This window comes from Ixodes scapularis, unplaced genomic scaffold, assembly GCF_016920785.2.
Source record: "Ixodes scapularis isolate PalLabHiFi unplaced genomic scaffold, ASM1692078v2 PGA_scaffold11__112_contigs__length_91849675, whole genome shotgun sequence".
NCBI classification, from domain to species: Eukaryota; Metazoa; Arthropoda; class Arachnida; order Ixodida; family Ixodidae; genus Ixodes; species Ixodes scapularis.
In genome coordinates this window covers 8,033,356-8,057,133 of record NW_024609837.1, presented here as the reverse complement: position 1 = coordinate 8,057,133, position 23,778 = coordinate 8,033,356, and the positions used below count along the sequence as shown (strand labels likewise).

At 42.2% G+C, this 23,778-nt stretch overlaps 1 protein-coding gene across 1 annotated transcript in view; it reads left to right on the top strand.

Moving 5' to 3' along the window:
• Nucleotides 1–23,778, top strand: part of LOC121834991 (large neutral amino acids transporter small subunit 2-like) — a 66,388-nt gene that overhangs the window by 37,887 nt on the left and 4,723 nt on the right. The window contains exons 3-8 of the mRNA XM_042288811.1: nucleotides 723–819; nucleotides 2,239–2,283; nucleotides 18,909–19,032; nucleotides 19,867–19,970; nucleotides 21,657–21,753; nucleotides 22,792–23,119. Of these exons, the coding sequence (XP_042144745.1) occupies nucleotides 723–819; nucleotides 2,239–2,283; nucleotides 18,909–19,032; nucleotides 19,867–19,970; nucleotides 21,657–21,753; nucleotides 22,792–23,119 (795 nt within the window). The remainder of the gene's footprint in view (nucleotides 1–722; nucleotides 820–2,238; nucleotides 2,284–18,908; nucleotides 19,033–19,866; nucleotides 19,971–21,656; nucleotides 21,754–22,791; nucleotides 23,120–23,778) is intronic.

The following is a 23,778-nucleotide window of genomic DNA, read 5'->3' as shown; positions in this document are numbered from 1 at the left end:
GGCGTTTGTTGCGCCATCTCTTGTCTCCCGTGCGAAACGGCGCCGTGTTGTTTGCAGACCGGTGGCGTCGCTGCGTTTCCATAGGAGCTAAGCCTTTTTCTTTCTTTACTTTTTCCTCAGGTAAGTTCGTTCTTCGCAAATTTTACAAAAACAAAAACAAAAAAAAAACAACACCATCTGTGGGTAACGCTGCACAAAGTCGTAGCGCGATAGGTTAAGAAACCGAATTTTCCGGTCGATTTAAAGAGCCTGGCGTCTCCTTGTTTCACCCTGTAGAGATGGCCAAACTTTTGCCGAACTTTTTTAAGATTCGGCAATGATTTGGCAAAAATACATTGTTACCAGACTTAACTTTGATATTTAGTTGTTTTTTTTTTGGCGAAAAAAGGTTTTATGCTGGTTTTCTTCTTAGCTTAAATGCAACACATAATGCATATTGACACAAAATATCATACTAAATAAGGTGATATCATGGTTTCACGTGACGGCTTGCTAAATTTAGCTGGACGTAAGTTCGCTAAATTTAAACGCAACTGTGTAACTGTGTGCAGCATTGTGCACTATCTCGGCTGCCACCGCAGTTTATTTGCGGAACACAGCAATAAATGGGAATTTTTGTTATGTTATCGTCCTAAATTTATTGTGCGAGTACTCTCAATATTTTACGGTATCTGTTTCAACTCGGTCCTGGCAATCATTCGGTGCTCTTTTCCTTTTTGCAGGACAAGTGGGCTACCTGCAGAACAGCTTTGCTGGGGAGTACTCCGTGTCCGGAATATCCCTCTCCTTCTACGCCGGGCTCTTTGCATACGGAGGATGGTGATTATTCAATTTGTTTCATGAACTGAGTCACAATTGAGGCAATACATCGGGTAACTGTAGGAATGAATGGACATACGATGATGGTTGTAAGAAGACGCAGTAATGGGTCATAGGTTTGAAGACCTTGATTTAAAGGGATGCTGAATCATCCCAAAATTTTTTTATTTTTATTTTTTTTTGCCAGGCGATTTATTATGTTGTCAGAAGACTATCCAATCATTATTTTGCTACGGCATCACGTATAATAATAATAATAATAATAATAAATTTTATTCAGATCATAAACAGATTACATATGCAGGCCTGCAAAAGCACTGGTGTGCTTGTATGCGGGACCTGGCGTTTTTAATTGTTTTTAATAAAGTTTTTTTAAATGTTTTTAATAAAGTAAAAAAAACGAAACTGCTCGAAACCGGAACTGAAACCGAACTGCGGAGGAAGAAGAGATATGGGGGAAGAGAAAGTTACCGGAAATCACGTGGCTGTGCAGCTTTTTTTTTTTTTTCTATCAACGAATTTGCCACGTTTTAGAAGCCACAAAAAAATCGGTGTCTTATTTTCAGTCTATATGTAGTTGAGTCTGTGCCTTCAATGACCCACGATTCCGATTATCTGTGGTGGTTGTGTCTAAACCATAAAAAATGGCTTATGATCACGGAAAAAAAAAATTAAGCGTGACTCAAAATGGCCAGTTCTCGATCGGCGGTTTTCGGGCAAAAAGAAAACGAATTTCGAGCTGTAATTTGTGTTCTGGGTAGTTGGACTCTCATATGACGTGTACAGATAAAAACCTTGGCAAGCATAAATACTCTGTCTGTGTCCCTTTAAAGCAGGCATTAAAAGGAGGAAGGCAATGGTTTTATTAAACTTAGTAAAACCATTCGGTGTGGCACACACGAGTGACATCTCATTTTGGTATCTCTGAGTAACTCATGAAACAAGTTGAAATGTTACCAAAATATTTCAATCTGATAAAAGAGTGCTGATTTCGAGCTGCTACAAATCCTTTTTGTTTCAAAAGCCTCCTGCATTCTCTTCCTCTTTTTTTTTCCAGTTTTTTGCAGTTTTACATTTTTCTTTGCAGTAAAAGTTTGCCACCTGGTCTGTTTTCTTAGTACTCTGTACTCTTTACACTTGATACGTTTTTAGGTTTCACTTTGAGTATTCAGCTTTAAGTATCGAGATTTTGGTATTCAGCATGAAGTATATAATATTGAGTGTCCAGCATTGATTATTCAACTTTTGTTCAGCTTTGAATATTCACCGTTGAGTATTCAGCTATGAGCATTCTGTTTGGAGTATTGAGTGTCAGGAGTTTCTCTTCACGGAACTCCTCTCTGGTCTTCCCATCTACAGTGGAGCATTGGTGACTTTCTCACTTGCTTATTGCTGTCTCTTTCTTGCTTTCGTTTCTAGGAACTACCTAAACTATGTGTCAGAAGAACTTAAGGACCCAAATAAGTGAGTAATATGCCACAGTTTCTGAACACTGTTCAACATTCTCATTATAAGTCGTCCCAACAGAAATAGCCGTGAACTTCTGATTTTCAAAATCAATGTGATCTGACATTTCTGCTGCATATTGCATGCACTTTATTGATATATCTCTGCACATTAATATTTATGTGGATAAAATAACATACAGAATGCAAGTAGTAGGAAAAGTGTACCAACTCCGCCACGGACCAGTCACAGTGCAGGAGGGCTTTTCTTACCCTTCTCCCATCCCAGTGACCAATGACAGGCCGTGGTCATTGATGGCCATGCCCCCAGTGATCACCAACATAGTTGGCCCCACCAACAGGGCACTGGCCAGGCACCAATCGGAGCTCGTAGATGTCCCCACCCCCGAGTCACATACGCAGTGTAGGTGTGAAGTCACGTCTGCGGTACTTGCCAGACGCTTGGGAAAGGAATGTAGCAGGGGGCTGTTAGTCACAGCAGATGTCATCACCATTTGTTGACAACCGCTGTCATGACAACCCAGTGACATTACCACTTGATGTCACCAGGTTTGAGCTGCTTCCGAAAGAGGGTGCTAGGCGCAATGGGATTTGAATTGCATCATGGAAAAGGGGATTTGGAGGGAATTCTTGCTGTGGTTACCTGATGAAGGTCATGTGATATTGGAATCGCTGCGTGGTAAATGTTTTATTTGTTAAAAAAGATTCTGCGTCGACTGGGAATCAACCTCGATACCTCGTCCACTGTAGCCTAGCACTCCACTAATTGAGCTACCAGCACAACGCTTCCTCGAAATCTTAACCCGTGCTAGTTATCCGTATGTTGACTGCATGTGCAATTCAGATCACGTGTTAAAGCTGCCTTGCCACTTGACTTTTGTAAAGTAATTTAAAATAAAGGTGAAATATCAATATAGTTTTCGGTCCCGTGATTCTTGCACATAATTTTTGTTAAATTTTATTATGACATCGCGCTTGGAATTAAGTCCGGAAAACATGCTTTTTGTGCTCTCCTAGATACGTGCAGGACTTTCCATAAAGTGGATCACTGTTTGTTAATGAAAAGTTACATGTTTTGAATATTGATCCTTATGTTTTTTCTAGATTGGCAACTACTTTTGTGATGGAACGCCGCATGTGATTTTGAATGGTCATTCATCAAGTACTGTAATCGTTGCATCTAATGTCCCACAAGGCTCAATCTTCGGTCCTCTTGTTCTGGCGTACATAAATGATATTTATGTAAAATTTTTTTTGCATCTTAAACTATTCGTTGGGGTGTTGTTTTATACAGGACAATTAACGATGATGCTTATTTTAAACTTCAATTAGACAAGTCGAATATCAATCTGGTTTAGTGACTGGTGCGTGAAACAATGTAAGTAAATGTAGAATGGCAAGTTTTTTTCCGAGAGAAAGAAAAGTTATAGAAGGTCTGTGCTAATTATTAAACACAAACATATTGAAAGAACTAAATTTATTTCTTTATCTTAGTGTTACTTCTCAAGTGACCTGTCATGAAACAATCATATCAATGCAATAACAAAAAAGGCAAATAGCCTCTTAAATTTTGTGTGTCGGAATTACCAGCGCTGCCCTTCAGAACTAAACGAAAGTTTGGGTTTTCCTTTTGTCCGTTCAGTCCTTCGATATGCATGCAAAATCTGGGACCCCCCCCCCCCCCCCCCCAAAAAAAAAAAAAGTATCTCTGATAAACTAGAACGAATGCAAAGTTGCAGTGCAAGATTAGTCCTAAATAATTATACATTTAAAGCAAGTGTCACAAATATGAAATCCCATTTAAAATGAAAACTGCAGAAGAAGCCTGACCTAAGACTAAAGATTTCTACTAATTTTATAATGATGTACGCTGTATTGCTAGAGATGACTATATTTGAAGTCCGATTTGCATGTCAGAAAGAGTAGAAGAAAAATATTGTGTTTTCTGGCACAGCTGCAACGGAGACCATAGTGCGCCAAGAACAAGGTGCACCTCTATGACAGTGTTCAAATATCCTTCAGTAAGTATTGCTCATTTTGGGTTAGACACGTTCAATATTGAAAGGCGTTGTTATTGCTTTCTAAAAATTTGAAAAGCTTGGGTGTATGACACGAGAGATTCATCACCAATTAAAAGTGCAATATAAAATGGTATGTGTTCATTACAAAAGATGGAAAAAAGAGGAGCGCGGTTGCTTATAAAACTGAGGACTAATGGAATTTAAACTATGCTTAGGGGGATCGGTGGCCAAGTGATCTAGCGCACACCGGCTTGGAGCACGTAAAGCGAAAGCTCGCACTGCAAAACCTTTAGATCCTGAGTTCAATCTCGTTAAATTTTCGGACATCTGGTGGTAACAGCTTAGACCCGCTAAATTTGGGCGTCATCTGACGGTCCTTTAGCTCGGACGTGCCCCTGTAGTTAGTGGCGTCGCCATCTGTAGGTAAAACGTTCAAGTATCCTTCCAGGGATGTTTTTTTTTATTTATTTATTTATTTACATAGAGTCCTGCATTGCCAGTTGGCATTATAGCAGGGGTGAGTACATAAAATACATTAAATTCTAACAAAAACATCGAAACACAAACTTGTATAAACGTTAAACACATCCTTCAATAGCCAACCTATTCCATTCTTTTATAGTTTTTGGAAAAAAAGAAAACACAAAAAAACATCAGTACGGCAAAAGTAGGGTCCGATTTTGTTCTGGTCGTCCGCCCTTTCCAATATATTAAAAGGTTCCTGTAAAAACATTTTTCGACTGATTAAAAGGTGATTGCTATATATATCATGTAAAAATTTTAACCTAAACATTTTTTGGTGTTCGACTACCGTAATATCCCGAGTCATCGCCCATCCCCGAGCCATCGCCCACCCCATTTTTCGGGCCAATATCGATTTCCGAAAAAAACACCGAGTCATCGCCCACCCCTTCAAATACCCCAGCGCGGACTCTGCGATCCGCGAACACTCATCCTACCCGAATGACGCGGTCGCGGACCTTACAGTTGGAGGACGTCCGTGACAAAGTAAAACGAAGGAGGGAAAGACACTTCTTTTTGTTTACGCATTTCCTCCGTGAGCGACCCCAAAGTGGTCGTGTATCCGTGCGAAAAGAAAACGATGGAGATAACAAAATAAGAGTTTGTTAACGTAACCGCGGAGTGTTAGGTCAAAGTCTGTCTCCGCCGAAGGTCACCGCGAACCCGCTCCTTCTTCCCGCCCGTCGCGACCCCGGTTGTGCAATATTTTAGGCAAAGCCAAAGCGTAAATAAAGCTTTGCTGGAACGTCCTACACAGACGTTTGCAGAGCGTCCCAACCGTGCATTGATAGCCCGCCCTGGACGGACGCACGTATGTACGCACCAAACAAGTTGCGCAAGAGCTTGCAATTGACAAGGCGCCCGACTTGGCCCGACGCCAAAGTATTTGCCAACGCGACCGCCGGCTTTCCCGCTTTCCCAGCATTGCTCTTGGTCGCTTCTTTGGCCCGCTCGCTCGCTCGCTCGTTGCGCCTGGTCGGTTTTTCTATTTTCTTGTAGACTTTTCTTTCTTTCTTTTTTTTACTAACTAGGAGAACATAATATTGACATTCTTTCACGGAACAAACGTTCGCGCTATATGCAGATCGGCGGTGTTTCTAGCGCGTATGCAAGCAACGGACTTCGCTATAGTAAAATATTCTTTCGTGAGCATTTTTTCTATAAAACAATGAAACTAAATCGAGTTTTGAGTTTGATGTATCTCTTGTGCATCAGCGCTAGATACGCAGAGAAAAATAGGCGGTTTTTCCCGCTTTTTTTTCAAGTGTTTGTGCTCACCCACCGAGACATGGCCCACCCCACTTTTTTAACGAATTTCAGGCGGTAGGGGGGTGGGCGATGACTCGGGATATTACGGTAGTGATTCCCACTTTAAATTCTTCTTCAAGGTGGTGACACTTTCCCTGCGTTTGGTAATCACTTAGAATAAATCTAGCGCACTGATTTTGAATTTTTTCCAGTTTTTCTATTAGGTTATTGTGGTGGGGATCCCACACAACCGCTAAAAAGGATAAGCTTGGGGCTTTGTATGAGAAATGGACCCTGGCGCCATCCTTTGATAAAAAGTTCAAGTATCCGCCCAGGGTTGTTTTTCGTACATGACTTAAAGGATAAACGTGGAGATGACATTGTGAGAAAGAGTCTCCGGTGTGGAGATGGGATGTATGTATGCTACTCATATAAAAACTAAAAATAGAGCTTCATTTTTATTTTTTCATTTCCAGATAGTTTTATGCACTCTTAATGCTTATAAACCAAGAAATCTCAAAGCAAATATCCAAAGACATGCATGTCAATTTCAAAGACCATTTGAAAGACTGCAAAGTGTTAAATGTTTTGGTGAACATTATGTAAGAAGAGAAATAAAGAGTCGCCAAACAGGGTCAAGAGAAAATGTTAGGTTCGTATTCATGCTTGATAACAAAGCAACTATTTACAAACATCTCAAGAGAAGACATTTAGCAACACTCACTTCAAAATTAAATTAAATGCTTAGAAACGTTTCGAAACACACGTTTAATTCACAATGGGAACCACCACAGGGGGCACATTTTGGTCTAATGATCAAGAGTCAAGCTAAGTAGTTCAACCAATTTTTTACCGTGGTGATTGGATGGCTTCCCATAAGATAACCTGCTCTTTCCGCGACACAATCGACGAGACTGAGTAGTCGTAGGAGGGATCTTTTGTTATGAAGACCGTGGAACCATAGCGATATTCGAGCTGATAGAATAAATTATCTAGTAGTTTCAGAGCCCTTTGGTGAACTGATCATTGTAATTAAATTTCATTATTTTGATGGATTCTCGCACTTGCTTCAGGCTGCAGATTCCCTTGAGATGCAGTAGCATCATATTGAAGCAGAGTACTCAAGGTCATCCAAGGGGTCGCGACGGGAGTGTGCTTGATCCACTAGATGCATTAATGATAGGTAACAGGTCCGCAAAAATTTTAGAATGGATTAGGCAATCTTTTGGTGTCTGTAAGGAAGGATCGTTACACCGTCTTAACAAAGAAAAGCAAGCAGAAGCATTTTAATGAGCTTTAATATAATTTTATTTCTAATAAATTTATAGTTTGTGGTTGGGCGGGATTTTCCCTTGTCCTCATCTAACTTGATCAGCTCCAGAATGCATGATCGTGTCTCAGCTAATCTCTTGACGATGTCCCTCACAAATATTTTACAACAAAAGGGATCATGAAATAAAAAGAACTGGATACTCTAAATCTGGTAGAGGTAGCAATGAAATACATCTTACCCATTTCTTATGAGAAACGAGGTGGCTACGCAGGTTTCCACCCATCGTTTTTATAGCAAAACAACTTCGTTGGTTTCAGGCTCCAAACCCTTACAAGTCAAGTACATCCTGTTAGGAACGGGTTGGGTTACACGATTTATATTCCAGGCTAGTTTTTGTAACTATCTTGACACTGTAGAGGTGCATACATAATGTATCTACTGTTAAAAAAAAAATCAAAACGTTATCTATGATAGGTGCGCGTTTCTCTTCGGACTGTACCACAACTAAAAAGCCAAAACGGTAATGCTCTTTAGTTTTGAAGACACTTTCGGCAAAGAAGAATGTAGGATATTAAAAAAAAAAAAAAACGACTTTTTCCTATTAATTCAGAAGCAAGCCATGCTATCAGTAATTCGAGGCTTAGGCTAAGATAATTGTTGACTTTTTAGTGGAACAAGTGCCTAAGCTGATATTATAATTCAGCATTGTCCTCAAACATTGGTACATGGTTAAGGTGAATTGAGCAATTACCTTGGCTTTTAACATGGATTATATTATTAGCTTGGAACAAGTGTAGATGCTTAGTGAGCTGTCTCATATGCAAATGAAATATGCTGTTATACTTGACGCTCTGCTCGCTCGCTTTTTTTCGGTCTCGTTTTTCTTTTTCATGTATATACATTAGTGATGCACGTGTTGATTTCGCAGCGAGGCGTCATTTCGTGAGCCGCTTGACATACATGCTGAAGGACCATCCCCGCCCCTTCAAAATTACTTTCGATTGCGTCAATCTTTCATGTATACAATTTTTTAAATGTCTATTCCTGCATACAAGGTCCTCGCAAGGTGAAATTCATCTTTCTGCTTGAGCTCCTTGAAGGTTGTCAGATAGCAATCTGAGATTTTTTAGAACTTTTTATAATCGAGACTCAAGCAACGAACCGTGGGTAAATTTTTGGGCGCCACTTACATTCTGCCGAGCATGAAGAAGGCCCACCCAAAGCTCACTAAGCACCTACACTTGTTCCAAGCTAATAATTTAATCCATGTTAACAGCCAAGATAATTGTTAAATTTCCATTAACTGTGTACCACTTTTAGAGACAATCCTGAATTATAATATCAGCTTAGGCACATGTTCCATTAAAAAGTCAACAATTATCCTAGCTTAAGCTTCGAATTATTGATACCATGGCTCACTTCCGAATTAGTATGGCAACGTCGTTTTTTTTTTTAATACTCTATATTCTTTTTTGCCGAAAGTGTCTTCAAAACTAAAGAGCATTACTATTTTGGCTTTTTAGTTGTGGTAGACTCTGAAGAGAAAGGCAGACCTATCATGGATCACGTTTTGCTTTTTTTTTTAACTGTCGGTTCATTATGTATGCACCTCTACAGTGTTGAGACAGTTACAGAAACTAGCCTGGAATATAAATCTTGTAACCCAACCCGTTCCTAACAGGATGTGCTCGACTTATGAGGGTTTGGAGAGCCTGAATTCAAATAAGTTGTTTTGCTGTAAAAAGGACGGGTGGAAACCTGCGTAGCCGCCTCATTTCTCATAAGAAATGGGTAAGGTGGGTTTGGTTGCTTCCTCACGAGATTTAGAGGATCCATTTCTTTTTTTTTTCACGGTCTCTTTTGTTGTAAAATATTTGTGGAGGACATTGTCAAGAGGTTAGCTGAGACGCGATCATGCATTCTGGAGCTGATCAAGTTAGATGAGGGCAAGTAAAGATACCCCCCAACCACAAACTGTAGATTTATTAGAAATAAAATTATATTTGATCTCATTAAAATGCTTGTTTGCTTGCTTTATTTTTGTTAAGACTGTGTAAAGATCCTTCTATACAGACACCAAAAGACTGTCTAATCCATCCTAAACATTTGCAACCCTGTTAGCTATGATCAATACATCTAATGAATCAAGCACACTCCCGTCGCGACCCCTAGCTTGAGTACTCTGCGGTGAGCTTCATAATGAAGCTACCGCACCTCAATGGGATCCGGACCCTGAAGCAAGCGCAAGAATCCATACGATGATCAGTTCACCGAAGAGCTCTGCAATCTACTGGACGATTTATTGTATCAGCTGGAATCCGAAGTGGCCCATACTTTTTTCAGGGTCACTTCAGAGTTTTATGCTGTGGGGCCGGCCCCCATAATATGGCAGTTCCACTTCAAAACTTTACGCCGGGTCACAACCTAGCTCGATCTGTGAGCTTCAAAGCTTTACCGTCACCGTCACCCCCCCCCCCCCCCCCCCCACCAAAGAAAAAAAAAATTAGCTGGACCCAGTGGGCCATGTGGGCTGAAGGCCCGTCGCATGATGCCCAAAGCGGGTCTAAGCTTTTACCACCAGATGTCAGCAAATTTAGCGATGAGCACTTCAAAGCTCTAACACTAGATGGCACCTATCCCAAAATTCATTGGGTCCAGCATGGTCTGTGAGCTTCGAAACATTTTACGCTGGGCTCCAATATTTAGCAGGACCACTGCAAAGCTTTACACTATGCCAAAATTTTGCACGGCCTGTGAGCTTCAAACTTTTACCGTCACCCCAGCTAAAATTTAGTGGTAGCCAGCTGGTGCTAAGAAACTGTCAGATGATGCCCAAATTTAGCGGGTTGAAGCTTTTGCCATCAGATGTTAGCAAATTAGCGAGATTGAACCCAGGATCCCCGGGCTTTGCGGTGCGAGCTTTCGCTCCGCATGCTTCGAGCTTGTGTGCGTTAGTTCACTCGGCCACAGATCCCCCTAAGCATGGTTTACATTCTATTTGTCTGACCACAGTTTTTTAAGCAACGTTGCACCTTTTTCCCCACCTTTTTAAACGAACACGTACCATTTTGTATTGTAGTTTTAATTGGTGATGAATTTCCAGTGTCATACGCCCAAGCTTTTCAAATTTTTAGAAAGCATTAAGCTTTTACAATGCCTTTAAAAAACGAATGTTTGTAACCCGAAATAAGCAATGCTTACTAAAGGATACTTGAACATCGTCATAAAGGTGCACCTTGTTCTTGGTGCACTAAGGCCTCCGTTGCAGCTGCACCAGAGAACACATTTTTCTTCTACTCTTTCTGACACGTAAAACGGACTTTGAATATAGTTATCTCCAGCAATACAGCGTACACCATTATAAAATTAGTAGAAAACTTTAGCCTTGGGTCCGGCTTCTTGTGCAGTTTTCATTTCAATTGGGATTTCAGATTTGTGACACTTGCCTTGAACATATAATTATTTAGGACAAATCTTGTGCAGCAACTTTGTATCTGTTCTAGTTTATCAGAGATAAATTTTTTGAGGGGTCCCAGACTTTGCTTGCATATTCAAGGACTGAACGGACAAAAGAAAGACACAAACCATTTTTTAGTTCTGAAGGGCAGCGCTGGTAATTCCTCACAAGAACCCCAAGATGCTGCTTTCTTTTTTTGTTATTGCACTGATGATTGTCCCATGATAGGTCACTTGAAAAGTAATGCTGAGATAAAGAATTGAATTAGTTGTTTGGATGGGTTTGTTTTTAATAAGTAGCACATGTCTTCTGTAACTTTTCGTTTTCTCGAAAACATTACCATTCTAGGTATACCTACATTACGTTTCAAGCCCCAGTCACTATGCCAGTTTGACACTCGATTTATGTCTAATTGAAATTTAAAATAATCATCATCGTTAATTGTCCTGTATAGAACAACATCCTCAACGAATAGTTTAAAACACAAAGAAATATTTAAACAAATATTATTTATATAGATCAAAAAAAGAAGAGGACCAAAGATTCAGCCCTGTGGGACTTTGGATGTAATGGTTACAGTACTTGACAAATGACCATTCAAAATCGCATGTGGCTTTTCATCACAAAGGTAGTTGCCAATCTGGAAAAAAACATAAGGATCAATATTCAAAACATGCAACTTTTCATTAACAACCAGTGATCCACTTTATGAAAAGTCCTGCACGCATCTTGGAAAACACAAAAAGCATGTTTTCCGAACTTAATTCCAAGCGCGATGTCATAATAAAATTTAACAAAAATGATGGGTAAGATTTACGGGACCGAAAGCTATATTGATATTTCACTTTTATTTTAAACCAGTTTACAAAAGCCAAGTGGCAAGGCAGCTTTAACACGTGATCTGAATTGCACATGCGGTCAACATACGGATAACCAGCGTGGGTTAAGATTTAGAGGAAGCATTGTGCTGGTAGCTCAATTAGTAGAGTGCTAGGCTACAGCGGACGAGGTATCGGGGTTGATTCCCAGTCGACGCAGAATCTTTTTTAACGAATAAAACATTTAACGCGGTGATTCAAATTTTACATGACCTTCGTCACTTAACCGCAGCAATGACGTCCCGCAAATCCGCTTTCCTGCAACGCCATTCAAATTTCATAGCACCTAGCGCCCTCTGTCGGATGCAGCTCGAACCTGGCGACATCACGTGGTGATGTCACCGGGTTGTCATGACGTGATGACAGGGGTTGTCAACACATAGTGATGACAGGGGTTGTCAACACATAGTGATGACATCCGCTGTGATTGACTGCCCCCCCGGCTACGTGCCTTTCCCACCTGCCTGGCATGCGCCGCAGACGTGACTGCACACCTACACCGTGTACGTGACTCGGGGGCAGGGACATCGACGAGCTCCGATTGGTCACTGGCCAATGCCCTGTGAGCAGGGCCATCTATGTCGGTGATCGCTGTGGGTGTGACCATTGATGATTGTGGCCTGTCATTGGTCACTGTGACAGGAGAGGGGGAAGAAGCCCCGCTCTCCTGCACTTTGATTGGTCGGTTTGGGTTTGGCCCTGCCCTCCTGTGCTGTGATTGGCCCATGGCCGAGCTGGTACACTTTTCCTACTATTTATGCATGTGCATGTTTTTTTTTTATATGTGTAGCTCGAAAATCAGAGGCAATATCTTAGACTGACACATCCTTCACCAAATAAAATAATTGAGGTCAGATAACTGTTTTATTTGGTGCATAACATATGCATATTATATTATGAAAAAATGTGTTGTGAATTGTCCTGCTACACCACCAGTATTAAACTAAGTGTTTAATGGAGTTAGTGCAGTTAGGGGTGAGTTAGAGTTAGTCAGGGTTAGAGTTGGAGATAGTGGTGCTAACTCCACTTTTCATGTGTCAATTTTCCCGTTAAATGTAGCAGGTAAACTGAATTTATGTATTCACGTGACAAATTTTCCCACTAAATCTAGCGGGGAAATTGAATTTGCGTATAGATCATGTGACATCATGTCGCGTGATGTCAATTTTTTCACGAAGTTTAGCGGTGAAACTGAATTTGTGTATAGACCTTTTCATCTTAGTAGTTTCCCCACCGGCCTGTAGAAGGCGCTGACACTCGTCGCCATTAGGTTGCTTCAATTTGGTTGGTTTTAATTTCAACGTGAATGCTGCCGTGTTGCTGCTTTATGTCGTTTTTGCTTATAAAGGGGTACTCTGGCCATTTTTTTGAGCGACCCAAACAAATTACATTTTCTGAATACTCGGACCTGAGCCTTTACGGTATGCTATTTATTTTCTCGAAATTCAAAATAGCAATTCGGAAAACCGTAAAAAGATGATGCTGAAACCAACATTCAAATTTCCGCATGCTTTCCAGGAGTGTGACGTAACAAATGGTACAGACTTTCAGGTCGTGTAGGTAGTCTTAAATAAAGTATGTCGAGCGTTGTTTTGCTAATAAAACTTTTTTTTTTGGTGCTGTGATAAGTATGAAGCCATGAGCTCAGGGTTGATACCATCATCTGCTACCGTATCCGGTGACAGAAGTTTCCAGAAAAATAAACTAATGAATTGACAAATACATAAATGCATAGTGAAGAAGCAGTCAGACAGCCTGACTATCATTGTGCTGAATCAAAAAGAACAGATGAACTCGCAGGTTATGTTTGGCTTTCGTGGGCACCACCATTTTGTTAACTTCTCAGACTAAAAGAGTCAATAATAATTAAACAAAGAATCTTTAAAATAAATATTTTATCAATCTGTTCTTTTTTTTTAAAGAAAATAAGTGTTTGCGAAAATTGAGACAGTCCGACCTAGGCCGAGTAGGAAATTTTTGAATTATCGTCCCTGTTGAAGTACTCATTAACAGAATTTCACAATATTGACCTTGCATAACCTTGGTATTGGAATAAATTGATTGAATCGAACTGGTTATGTTAAAGGGCAAGTCCTCTGAATTCCAAAAATTTTCAGGATAATGATTGATTTCACAACAAAAAGCACTAATAAAAGGCACTACATCATTATCTTCGTGAAAAATGGGTTACATATTGTTAAGTCATACTTTTAACACGAGCATAAATCGAAACCAAAAACGGTCCTCGGGCCAGCAAAAGCATGACTTACGTGATAAGAGGACAGGTTTGAAACTGGTGCTAGTGTCGTCTGCACCACACTCTTCACCACATTTTGGCATCCACGACACTCGACGACGCGAGCACAACTGCAGCATCAGTCAACGCACGTAGTGTGAACGAAACTTCGAGATACAAAAATCACAAACGATGAGACGATGACGGCGGTTGTGACATGGAAACGGCGGTAACGGCGCGATGGCCTGACGGCTCCCAAGAAGCACGCTGCGCAAGCGCTTTACGCCAATCACAAAGGCACCGTTGAACGACAAGAGGAAACGTTGTTGACGTCACTTGTTACGCTGACCCGGAGAAATAAAAACAAAGAAAAAGAGGCGATGGGAATGATGTTTAGCTCAACGTTGGCTACACCTCGCCATATCCTTGACCACGCTGATGGTTGCACCTCAATTGGCCCACTAGAGTCGTCTGACTTTGGCAACTTGGCGCGTTGCAAAATTTGCTGGATCATTGAAGAAACATATAGACAGAACTAGGTTGTGATATTTGACGTGTTGTCTTCCTAGGTGATACTATAAAAGGACTGCATTGTTTTTGCAAAAATAAAAATAAAGCGGAGTTGCTCTTCAGGAAAAACTTAATAATTTGAAAGACTCCAGAAATGTGATTCAGCAATGTTTTAGTCTTTAAACTAGTAAAAGAACTGATCAAGTGAATGTGTACATTTAGAAGAGTTATCAAGAATGTTGAATACATGTAGATGTGACATTATTAGCAGACATATTGCCCAATGGTGACGCACCATTATTCCTAACATGAAATAAAATGCAAGTTAAACACGTGACTTAATTCTTATTGGGTATGTTTTGCCGCTATTAGTGAGCAATCTTGAGTTGCCATAAGTGATTGGCCTTTGAACCCTCATGCTGTTTAGTCATGTGCATATTCAATCTTCCTCAGTGCGAACGCTGATTCCCGTGCTTCATCTTCACACGTATGTTATCTTTCTTCGTCTTGGCCCAGATCGGAAAGGTCGAAAGAGACTACTCACATTGGTAAAAGGAGATAAAAGTGAGGTTTAATACTTATAGTGCGAATTGGGGTGGCCACACAGGCTGAGTTCTGTTCTTCTGTCACCACACAGGCTGAAGTTCCTTGTCGCCACACAGGCTGAAGTTCCGTGTCGCCCCACACAGGCGGAGGTTCTTTTCTTCTGTCGCCACACTGGCGGAGGTTCCGTGTCGCCACACAGGCTGCGGTTCCGTTCTTTTGTCGCCACACATGCTGAGGTTCCGTGTCGCCCAGGGTGCGCACACGTCCTGGAAACCCTTGAAAACCCTTGAATTTAAAAATTGAGTTTTCAAGGCCCTTGAAAATCCTGGATTTTTTGCTAGACCTTAAAAACCCTTGAATTTGAAAATTTGGTTTGCAAGGCCCTTGAAAGCTCTTGATTTTTTTGGCTACGCCTTGAAAATCTGTGAATGGCTATTTATAAGAACAAATTCGGGTATGTATTGTTTATCTTCACTATGCTTATCGTTTTTGTTTCGTTTTGGTCCAAGTTATCTCTATTTGTTTAGATTTAGCCGACATTCATTGGATGGTTGGCCACATTGGAGCAAACCCGAATCCAATCTCATCCGGGCACTGTTTCCGCCATTGCCTCATGTTTTGTCGACGGTCGTAGCAAAATGCCCGGCAAAAGCAAGTTTCAAGGTGCATGGCTCTGCAGTGATGAATATAAGGACTGGGTGGCACCAGATACGACAAATCAGCATCGTGCAAGATGCAAGCCGTGCGGAATAACTTTCTATATCGCGGCCATGGGCGAATCGGCATTGAAGAGCCATATGAAGAGCGCTAAACATGCCGGCATCATGAAGATCGCAGCCAACAGCTCGGTGCACAATTACCTGGCTCCAGGCACAAGTGAACGATCCACTGTCCCGCCTCCATCGCAGTTGCCAAACATAAACGCTGCTTGCAAGACGCACGAGTTGGTGACAAATGCCGAAGTGTTGTGGACTCTGAAGGTCGTCACATCCCACGACAGATGTGTGCAAGACCAGATGAGTGCCTTCCTGGTTTTAGAAAAGTGTTGGACGTCCTCATCACCGCAGGGAGAATGACTGATCACCAACGAGACACGGTACTGGCACAGTACACCGAGTTCTTGCAGGAAAAGAAACATCACCTGCGACTCTTTGAAAAGAGCATGAACAGGATAGATGAGTATTTCTCTGAACTCATGAAGTTTAATCCATCGTATGCAGAGCTCTGGAAAGTAGTTAAACTCTTGCTTGTCCTAAGCCATGGACAGGCAACTGTGGAGCGAGGGTTTAGTGTAAACCGCCAGGTTTCGGTAGAGAATCTCAAGGACCTTTCCTACGTCTCTCAACGGATTGTGTGCAATGCAGTGGTAAAGGAAGGTGGTGTCCTCAGCATCCCACTTACGAAATAACTGAGGACTGCTGTGTCAGCTGCGAGACAGCAGTACAGTGCATATTTGGAAGCAGAAAAAATGAAGCAGCGTGAAGATGCGAAGCAGGCAAAAAAGCGCTGCATTGATGAAGAGATAGACACCATGAAAGCAAAAAAGAGGAAACTTGAAGCGACTATGGCTGATCTCACAGCCTTAGCAGATGCCTATGCAGAAAAAGCAAATGACCTCACATACATTGTAAAATCAAATAGTCTTAGGAAAACTGCAGAAAGCAAGGCCGAGGAGCTGCTTAGCATCAGCCAACAAATTCAGGAAAAGCTGCAGGAGCTCCCCTGAAGTTACCACAAGTGGTTTTGGAAACAATTTTTATTCTGGCTTAGTGCAATGCAAACAAGTTTGCAAGAAATATTTTTTTCATTTTGTTTAGTGCAATAAAAATGATACCTACGATCTTTTGACATGAGTGCTTTGATGAAATCTGTCATGTGTGGCACCGAGTTAGGTCCTTGAAAATACTCCCACAGGGCCTTGAAATTCCTTAAATATCCTTGAATATCTTTCTCTGAATCCTGTACGAACCCTGGTGTCGCCACAAAGGCTGAGGTTTTCGCCACACAGGCTGAGGTTTTCGTTTACCGTTGCCACACAGGCGTTACGGCGCAGCGAGACGCATGCTGTGCCGTAGGTTGAGAGAGTCTGCTCTGCAGAGACCCCGCCCGGTAACAGCCAGCTCTGTGTAACATGATCCATGGGAGCGGCCTCGGTGCTCGGTGCCTCGCCCGGACTTCGGACGAAAGTTCTTATACGCGTAGTCGCGCCGCTGGATACTAGCAATAAGGGGTCGCTTACTTGTGGGAAAAGCCTACACGTATTCCGTACGCCGACGCTGAAAATAGTAAAAATGTGCTACGAAATTAACTGCAGAAGTTGTGCACATAATGATGTAATGCAATTAGGTAATAAATCTAAAGTATCGGACTATACTTTACGGAGTAAGGCGAAGAAACACAATGAAAGACGACAAAAAACACAAAGACAACGCATCCACCAAGGTGCGGAGGGGAGAGAAGAGCGGGGGGTTGTAGCAAACTGATGGCGGCCGCGTCACGTGGTTTCAACGTGGCAGCATCCACGCGACAGAGGGTGAAAAGTCTATAGGTCACGTGTCATGAAGTCATGTGACATAATTCTTCCCCGCCAAATATAGACCGTTCCATTAGGGTCATAGCAGAGAGGGTAAAAAGAGAAAAAATACCCTCCCCCTCTCACCCGCATGTCGTCTGCTCCGCCGAGTGGGCAGTACCTAGCATCCGGCTGGCGTACAAACTCTGTGTAAAATCGCGTCATTTTGGAAATTTCAAGCGCAGATGTGCAGATTTTGGTATGCCAGATATCGTGTATTACTGTGCTAGATAAAAAGACTAACAGAATCCAATTGCGCTGTTATCCGCGTGCAAATAAAAAAAAATAGGGAAAACTGTGTCAGACTGGCCGGTCTCTTTGGCGAAAAGTAAATCCGGTGGCTGTACCTTTTTTGCTATACAGAGTTTGTACTGGTGTAGGCCTTTAGCGACCATGACTGGATGTCTGAAATAATAAATAAAAATGTGCTCTCCTGCCGCAATACACGCAGTTGTTGAGGGTAGTACTGCCAGCTGACTTAACTGCTATTTAAGTAACAGAAAAAAGACATGTCAGTTGATCATTTACCGAAGTAGAACAACAGAAAGCTCTAGGCTGATTTTGGAGTAGCCAAAATACAAGGTAATTTTCACCAATAAGCTTGTAGATTCAGTTACTAAAGATTTTAGTCTCAACAAACTCTCAGTTATTCAGAGTTAAAGAAACGTCCAAAATTTGTTCAAATCGCTGAAGATTTCGTCTAATAGATGTTTCTAAAATTTGCTATTCCTCACATGACTGTAAAGCAGAAACGTTCCACAGAAATAAAGGAAACACGGGGTTGCAGTCGTTCGGTGTTTCACATTCCCGACGGAGACGTCAGATTGAATTGTAATACAGTCAAATCTCGTTAATTCAAACTCGAGGGGGACCGAAAATTTGTTTCAATAAAGCAGAGTTTGATTTAGCATGAGTTTCTTCCCATAGATTTGCATAGGATGGGACCTACATGTTAGTTTGAATTATCTGCAAGTTTGAATTAAGAGAGTTTGAATTAACGAGACTCGACTGTATTATTTTCTGCATATGTCACACGTTAGATATGCTGTGGTATTGCAGCATTCCATACACGACGGGATTGTTGTCACAAAACCTTGTTCACAAAACTTAGTCATAAAATCTTGGGCCATATCCGGGACGTTTACATCCAATTCCTACTTATGTCCGAAGCTTTAACTTTCGGATTGTAGTCATTGACATAGTAAGAAGGGCAGCGCGTCTCTTTGGAATGCCCGGCTCCCAACGAGATGCCAAAGGGTTATTGAAAGTAGGAAGCTCTCGCCAAAGGCGGTGCCTGAGGCACCTCTTTGCCTTTCTCATGCTCTTGGTGACGGTGTCTAACCTTACTGACATCTTTCAGGAACCTACCGAGGGCCATCTACATCGGCATCACGCTGGTGACGCTGTTTTACGTCCTGGCCAATGTGGCCTACTTCACGGTGGTCTCCCCGCAGGAAATGTTGTCATCACCGGCAGTTGCTGTGGTACACATCTTTCTGTTTTGAGTTTAGTTGGGGCGTGCGCTTCGCTGCCTCCGTTAGTCAAGGTACGGTGCCCAAAAGGTGTCTCTAACGAGTGCGCTTACGACGTCCTTGTCTGTGGTCCCTTGACTTCCGCCCGATGACGTTGTCTGTCGCGCTGTTGCCTGCCACGATTACGGTGGTGCGCCGACATCAGACACCCAAAAGTGTACATCGCCCATAGACTCGGAAAGACTGTTTGTTTTAATATGTCTAGATTTTCGAATGCTGCATGGCTCCCACATAGTTAAGTCTGTCACTCCTACCATTAAACAGGAACATTCGAGGGGAGGAGGCAACGCGCTGTGTATTGTGCCATACTTTTCGAGCTACCCAAGAATGTTGCCTCGTTTTTGTTTCTTGCCAACACTCCAGACTTTATGAAAATGAGGGTTGTGTGACTGCATTTTGTTTAAGTAGAATTTAATAGTACTCATCACTTAAAATCTGCCCTAATCATAGTTCGATGGCTCCGTTTCCCCGTGTTTGTTCTTACGGCTGTTCATTATGAGCAAAGCTGTTAAAGTCAAGTCTGGTTAAGTATGTCTGGTTAAGTGTTTAAGTAAGGATACCCGCTATATAGACGTTTTTGGGGACCAATCGGGTATATTATCTACATGTTTGTCTCGTATGACTCACATTATGGATGATTTCTGGGGGGAAAGGAGGTGTCCCTATTAACAAGCTGTTAATTCATACTAACTGTACCATAAGCCGATTTCTCTTTCCCTTGTCGCTGGGAAACATTGCTTATTTGTGATGATTCCCTGAGGTTTTTGTTCTTTTATTCTTTTGCAGACCTTTGCACAGCGAACAATTGGTGTGGTTGCCTGGATCATGCCCGTGTTCGTCAGCCTTTCGACCTTTGGTGGACTGAACGGAATTATGTTCACGATAGCCAGGTGTGTCTTTTTTCACACTAAAATGTTCTTGTTGACATACCTACAGGGTGATTCAAGGAGAGGCCAGGCTCTTTAAGTCGACTGCAAAATTTGGTTTCTTAACCTATTGCGCTACGACTTTGTGCAGTGTTGCCTACAGATGGTGCATTTTTTTTTTTTGTAAAATTTGCAAAGAGCGAACTTACTTGAGGAAAAAGTAAAGAAAGAAAAAGGCTTAGCTCCTATGGAAACGCAGCGGAGCCACCGGTCTTCAAACAACACGGCGCCGTTTTGCACGGGAGACAAAAGATGGCGCAAGCGGTCGCGACACCAACTGCTGCCAACGAACGAGCATACGACGCCGAGAGCCGGCGTCTTTAGCAGATAAGGAACTGCAGTTCCTTGTCGTTACCGCGCCTGTTTTTGTTTCTTCGACTGTCGCTGCCTGCGAACGCGCACCGCTTTTGGGTTGAAAAGATTGTCCGCTAAAGACGCCGGCTCTCGGCGCCATATGCTCGTTCGTTGGCGCGGAGCTCTGCGTTGGCGGCGTTCGTTGAGCCATCTCTTGTCTCCCGTGCGAAACGGCGCCATATTGTTTGAAGACCGGTGGCTTCGCTGCGTTTCCATAAGAGTTAAGCCTTTTTCCTTCTTTACTTTTTCCTCAGGTAAGTTCGCTCTTTGCAAATTTTACAAAAAATACAAAGCACCATCTGTGGGCAACGCTGCACAAAGTCGTAGCGCGATAGGTTAAGAAACCGAATGTTGCGGTCGATTTAAAGAGCCTGGCTTCTCCTTGAATCACCCAGTATAGTCATGTTTTTTTTATCAAGAAACATGTTTTGTTGACATCTCTATCTTCATTTAGATAGTTTGTATTTACACTTCTTGTTAACAAAAAAAAAAACTGAATTTAACGAAATATTTTTTTAAAAATCTTAGATATAGCTATTGCATTAAGAGCTCACTTTTATCTTGAATGAATCTGAGGTTGTGGTGGCTGAAGTGCTCCAGAGCTGTACTTTAAGGATATTAATCATGAACACTGAAAGTCAGTTTTACCGTTTAGCGAACGTTGCCATCTCCTTGACTCAAAAGCTGCCTCTAGACATTCTTCCAACCGCTAAATTACCACATCTGGTTGTGTGTGGCGAAGTTACAGGCCGCTTGTGGCGACCAACTTTTTTTTACTTCTTTCCTAAATTATTTGTGCTTTTGTGCAAATCTTGTGCACCAATGGTATATCTGTAGAGAGGCGTATCTATTAAACATTACATAGACCTCGAGACTGCAGGCAAAAAATTGACAAGAACACTAAAAGATCTCGAATGCAGCTGAATTTCTATTTCTGAAAAGTGATTATATTGGCACCTTAACAAAGAAAAACGAAAAAAACTTTTTATTTTTCTCATGGTGCCTGTGTGAGCACTTTTCGCAAATAAAAATTCAGCTGTGTTCGAGACCTTTTAGTGCTCGTACAGTATTTTTCCTGCAATCTCGGGGTTTACGTCATGTTCAATCTATACCAGCTTGTTTGCACCCTTACATTCACTATATATCTTTTGCTGGTTTTTACAACTTCTGGACAACTTGAAAGGGAACATTGCCGTCATCTCGGAGCGAATTTCACATTAGTTTTCCAAGAATTTTGTTTCAGGACCACAGTTTGCTTTTCTTCTGACTGACATTTCTCTGATCTCTGATTTCCAGGCTTTTCTTCATCGGAGCATTGGAAGGGCACCTTCCCATGATCTTCGGCATGATCAATGCTGAGAAGCTCACACCGACGCCCCCTCTTCTATTATCGGTATGTAACATTGTGAGAAAGCGTTTTTGGCTTGCATTTTTTCATTTCGGCTTACTGTTTTTTTTGTGCTTTTGATCAACAAAGGGGGGCACCTTCTTTGTTGGCAGATATAGACACATATGTTTTGGCGCTATTTTTTGGGGTGACATTTAGAAACACAGAGGGGTACAGAAGCACAGAGCCTTACATCAATTTGAAGAAATATAAACACGAAAGACGAGGGCAGACAACCACTCTATGAAAAAGAAAGGCACATCACCTATGGCAAAAACATACTTAAGCCGCAGCACATTGTTCTCTAACACACTCCAGCAGAAATTTTGGAAAACAACTGCCAGTTGTACACCAAAAAATATGGATATTGCAACGAGATGCATATTGGAAACAGTGTATTTCTTGTATGCAGTACTAACTCGCCCAAGTTTATATATTTTTCTGCAGTGTTCGACCTATTTGAACTACCCCAAAGTGTGAATGGTTTCTCATTGTTTCTTACCATGTCGTCCTACTATAATCTTCAGTGCACCTGCTCTTTTCTCCTCTACCTCCATTATGTTCATGCAGAATGATTAAAACTTAATGCTTTTGATCTGTCCCACACCCTACAGTCTTTGACCTATTTGAACTGCCTAACGTGTGTGGAGTTCCTTAACATTGGCTGCCAGGTCTGGTCATAAATAGACGCTTTCAGGCAGCTGTGCATGGACGCCGCCACAACCGACCTTCAATTTTTGTTTCCTCTTATTTCGTTCGCTTCACTTCACCATTGCCACAGCAGGACAGGTTATTGGCCTTTTAAGTGCTACAGTGCCCTTCTCCCCAGCATAGGCCTCTGTGGAGGCTCGTCAACGCCCGCTTTAGTGGCTCGGCATCTCGGTAAGACAAGAGAAGGTCGGCAATGGCGGCTCAATCTGGCGCGTGTGTAAAGCGTCTATACCGTAAACATTTATGAATTTGCTTGTACATCTTCTGTCTTCCTCTCATTCGAGCAAAACAATTAACATACTTTTAATCCGTCCCACGTCTTTGCACTTGTAGTGTGGTGTGGCCCTGCTGATGTTCTGCACGAGCGACATCTTCGTCCTCATCAACTACCTTAGCTTCAACCAGTGGCTGTGGGTGGGAGTCTCAATCCTGGGCATGCTGTGGCTGCGCTACAAGCGTCCCCGCATGCATCGTCCCATCAAGGTGCCCTTGGTCTTCCCGCTGGTCTTCCTCGTCATGTGCGCATTCCTCACGTTCATGCCCCTGTACGCCAGTCCCGTGGAGACAGGCATGGGGCTAGTCATCCTCATCAGCGGTATACCGGCGTACTACATCTTTGTCTGCTGGAGTGCAAAGAACAAGGCAGTGGGACGTGTTTCACGTGAGTGTGGCTTCTGGGCTTACTGTGGACTCCTGTGACTGTTTGAGAGCTCCAAGGGGGATGTTCATTGTGGCTGAAGCAGTATCGCTGCCAGGGATGTTGCTGTCATTCGTGGATATCCTCTGGACATTCAAAAGACATTGCAGCCCTATTCATGTTTCATTGACGGTTGTATGTCCGAATGTTCTGGGGATGTTTTGTTGACTTCGCAGTATCCGATGAGAGCCCAGTTAACATGCAGAGGATGTTGCAATGCTCTATTGATGACTCGGGGATGTTCGGAACATGCCTGACAAAATCTTTTGAGTGTTCTCTGCATGTTGCGCTGTTGTATGGAAGTCTTAAGAACGAATGTCCTATGGAGATTCGGAAGGCGTGGCAGCCCTATTGATGTCCTGTCGACATTCTGATGTCCAAGCATTCTAGGGATGTTCAGTTGAGGTTGCGATGTCCCGTGAACGTGCAGAAGATGCAGCAAAGTCTTAGCGATGTCTCATTGATGTGCCGAAATTGCCCAAAATTTTTAATATTATCTGGGCATGTTGTAATTTTGTATGGAAGTCTCGCGGTTATTCAGGTGACATGCTGTTGTTTTACAGCAGGCGTCAGGGAGATATTGCTATGCCTTTTGGATGTATCGTGGATATCCCGAAGCCGTA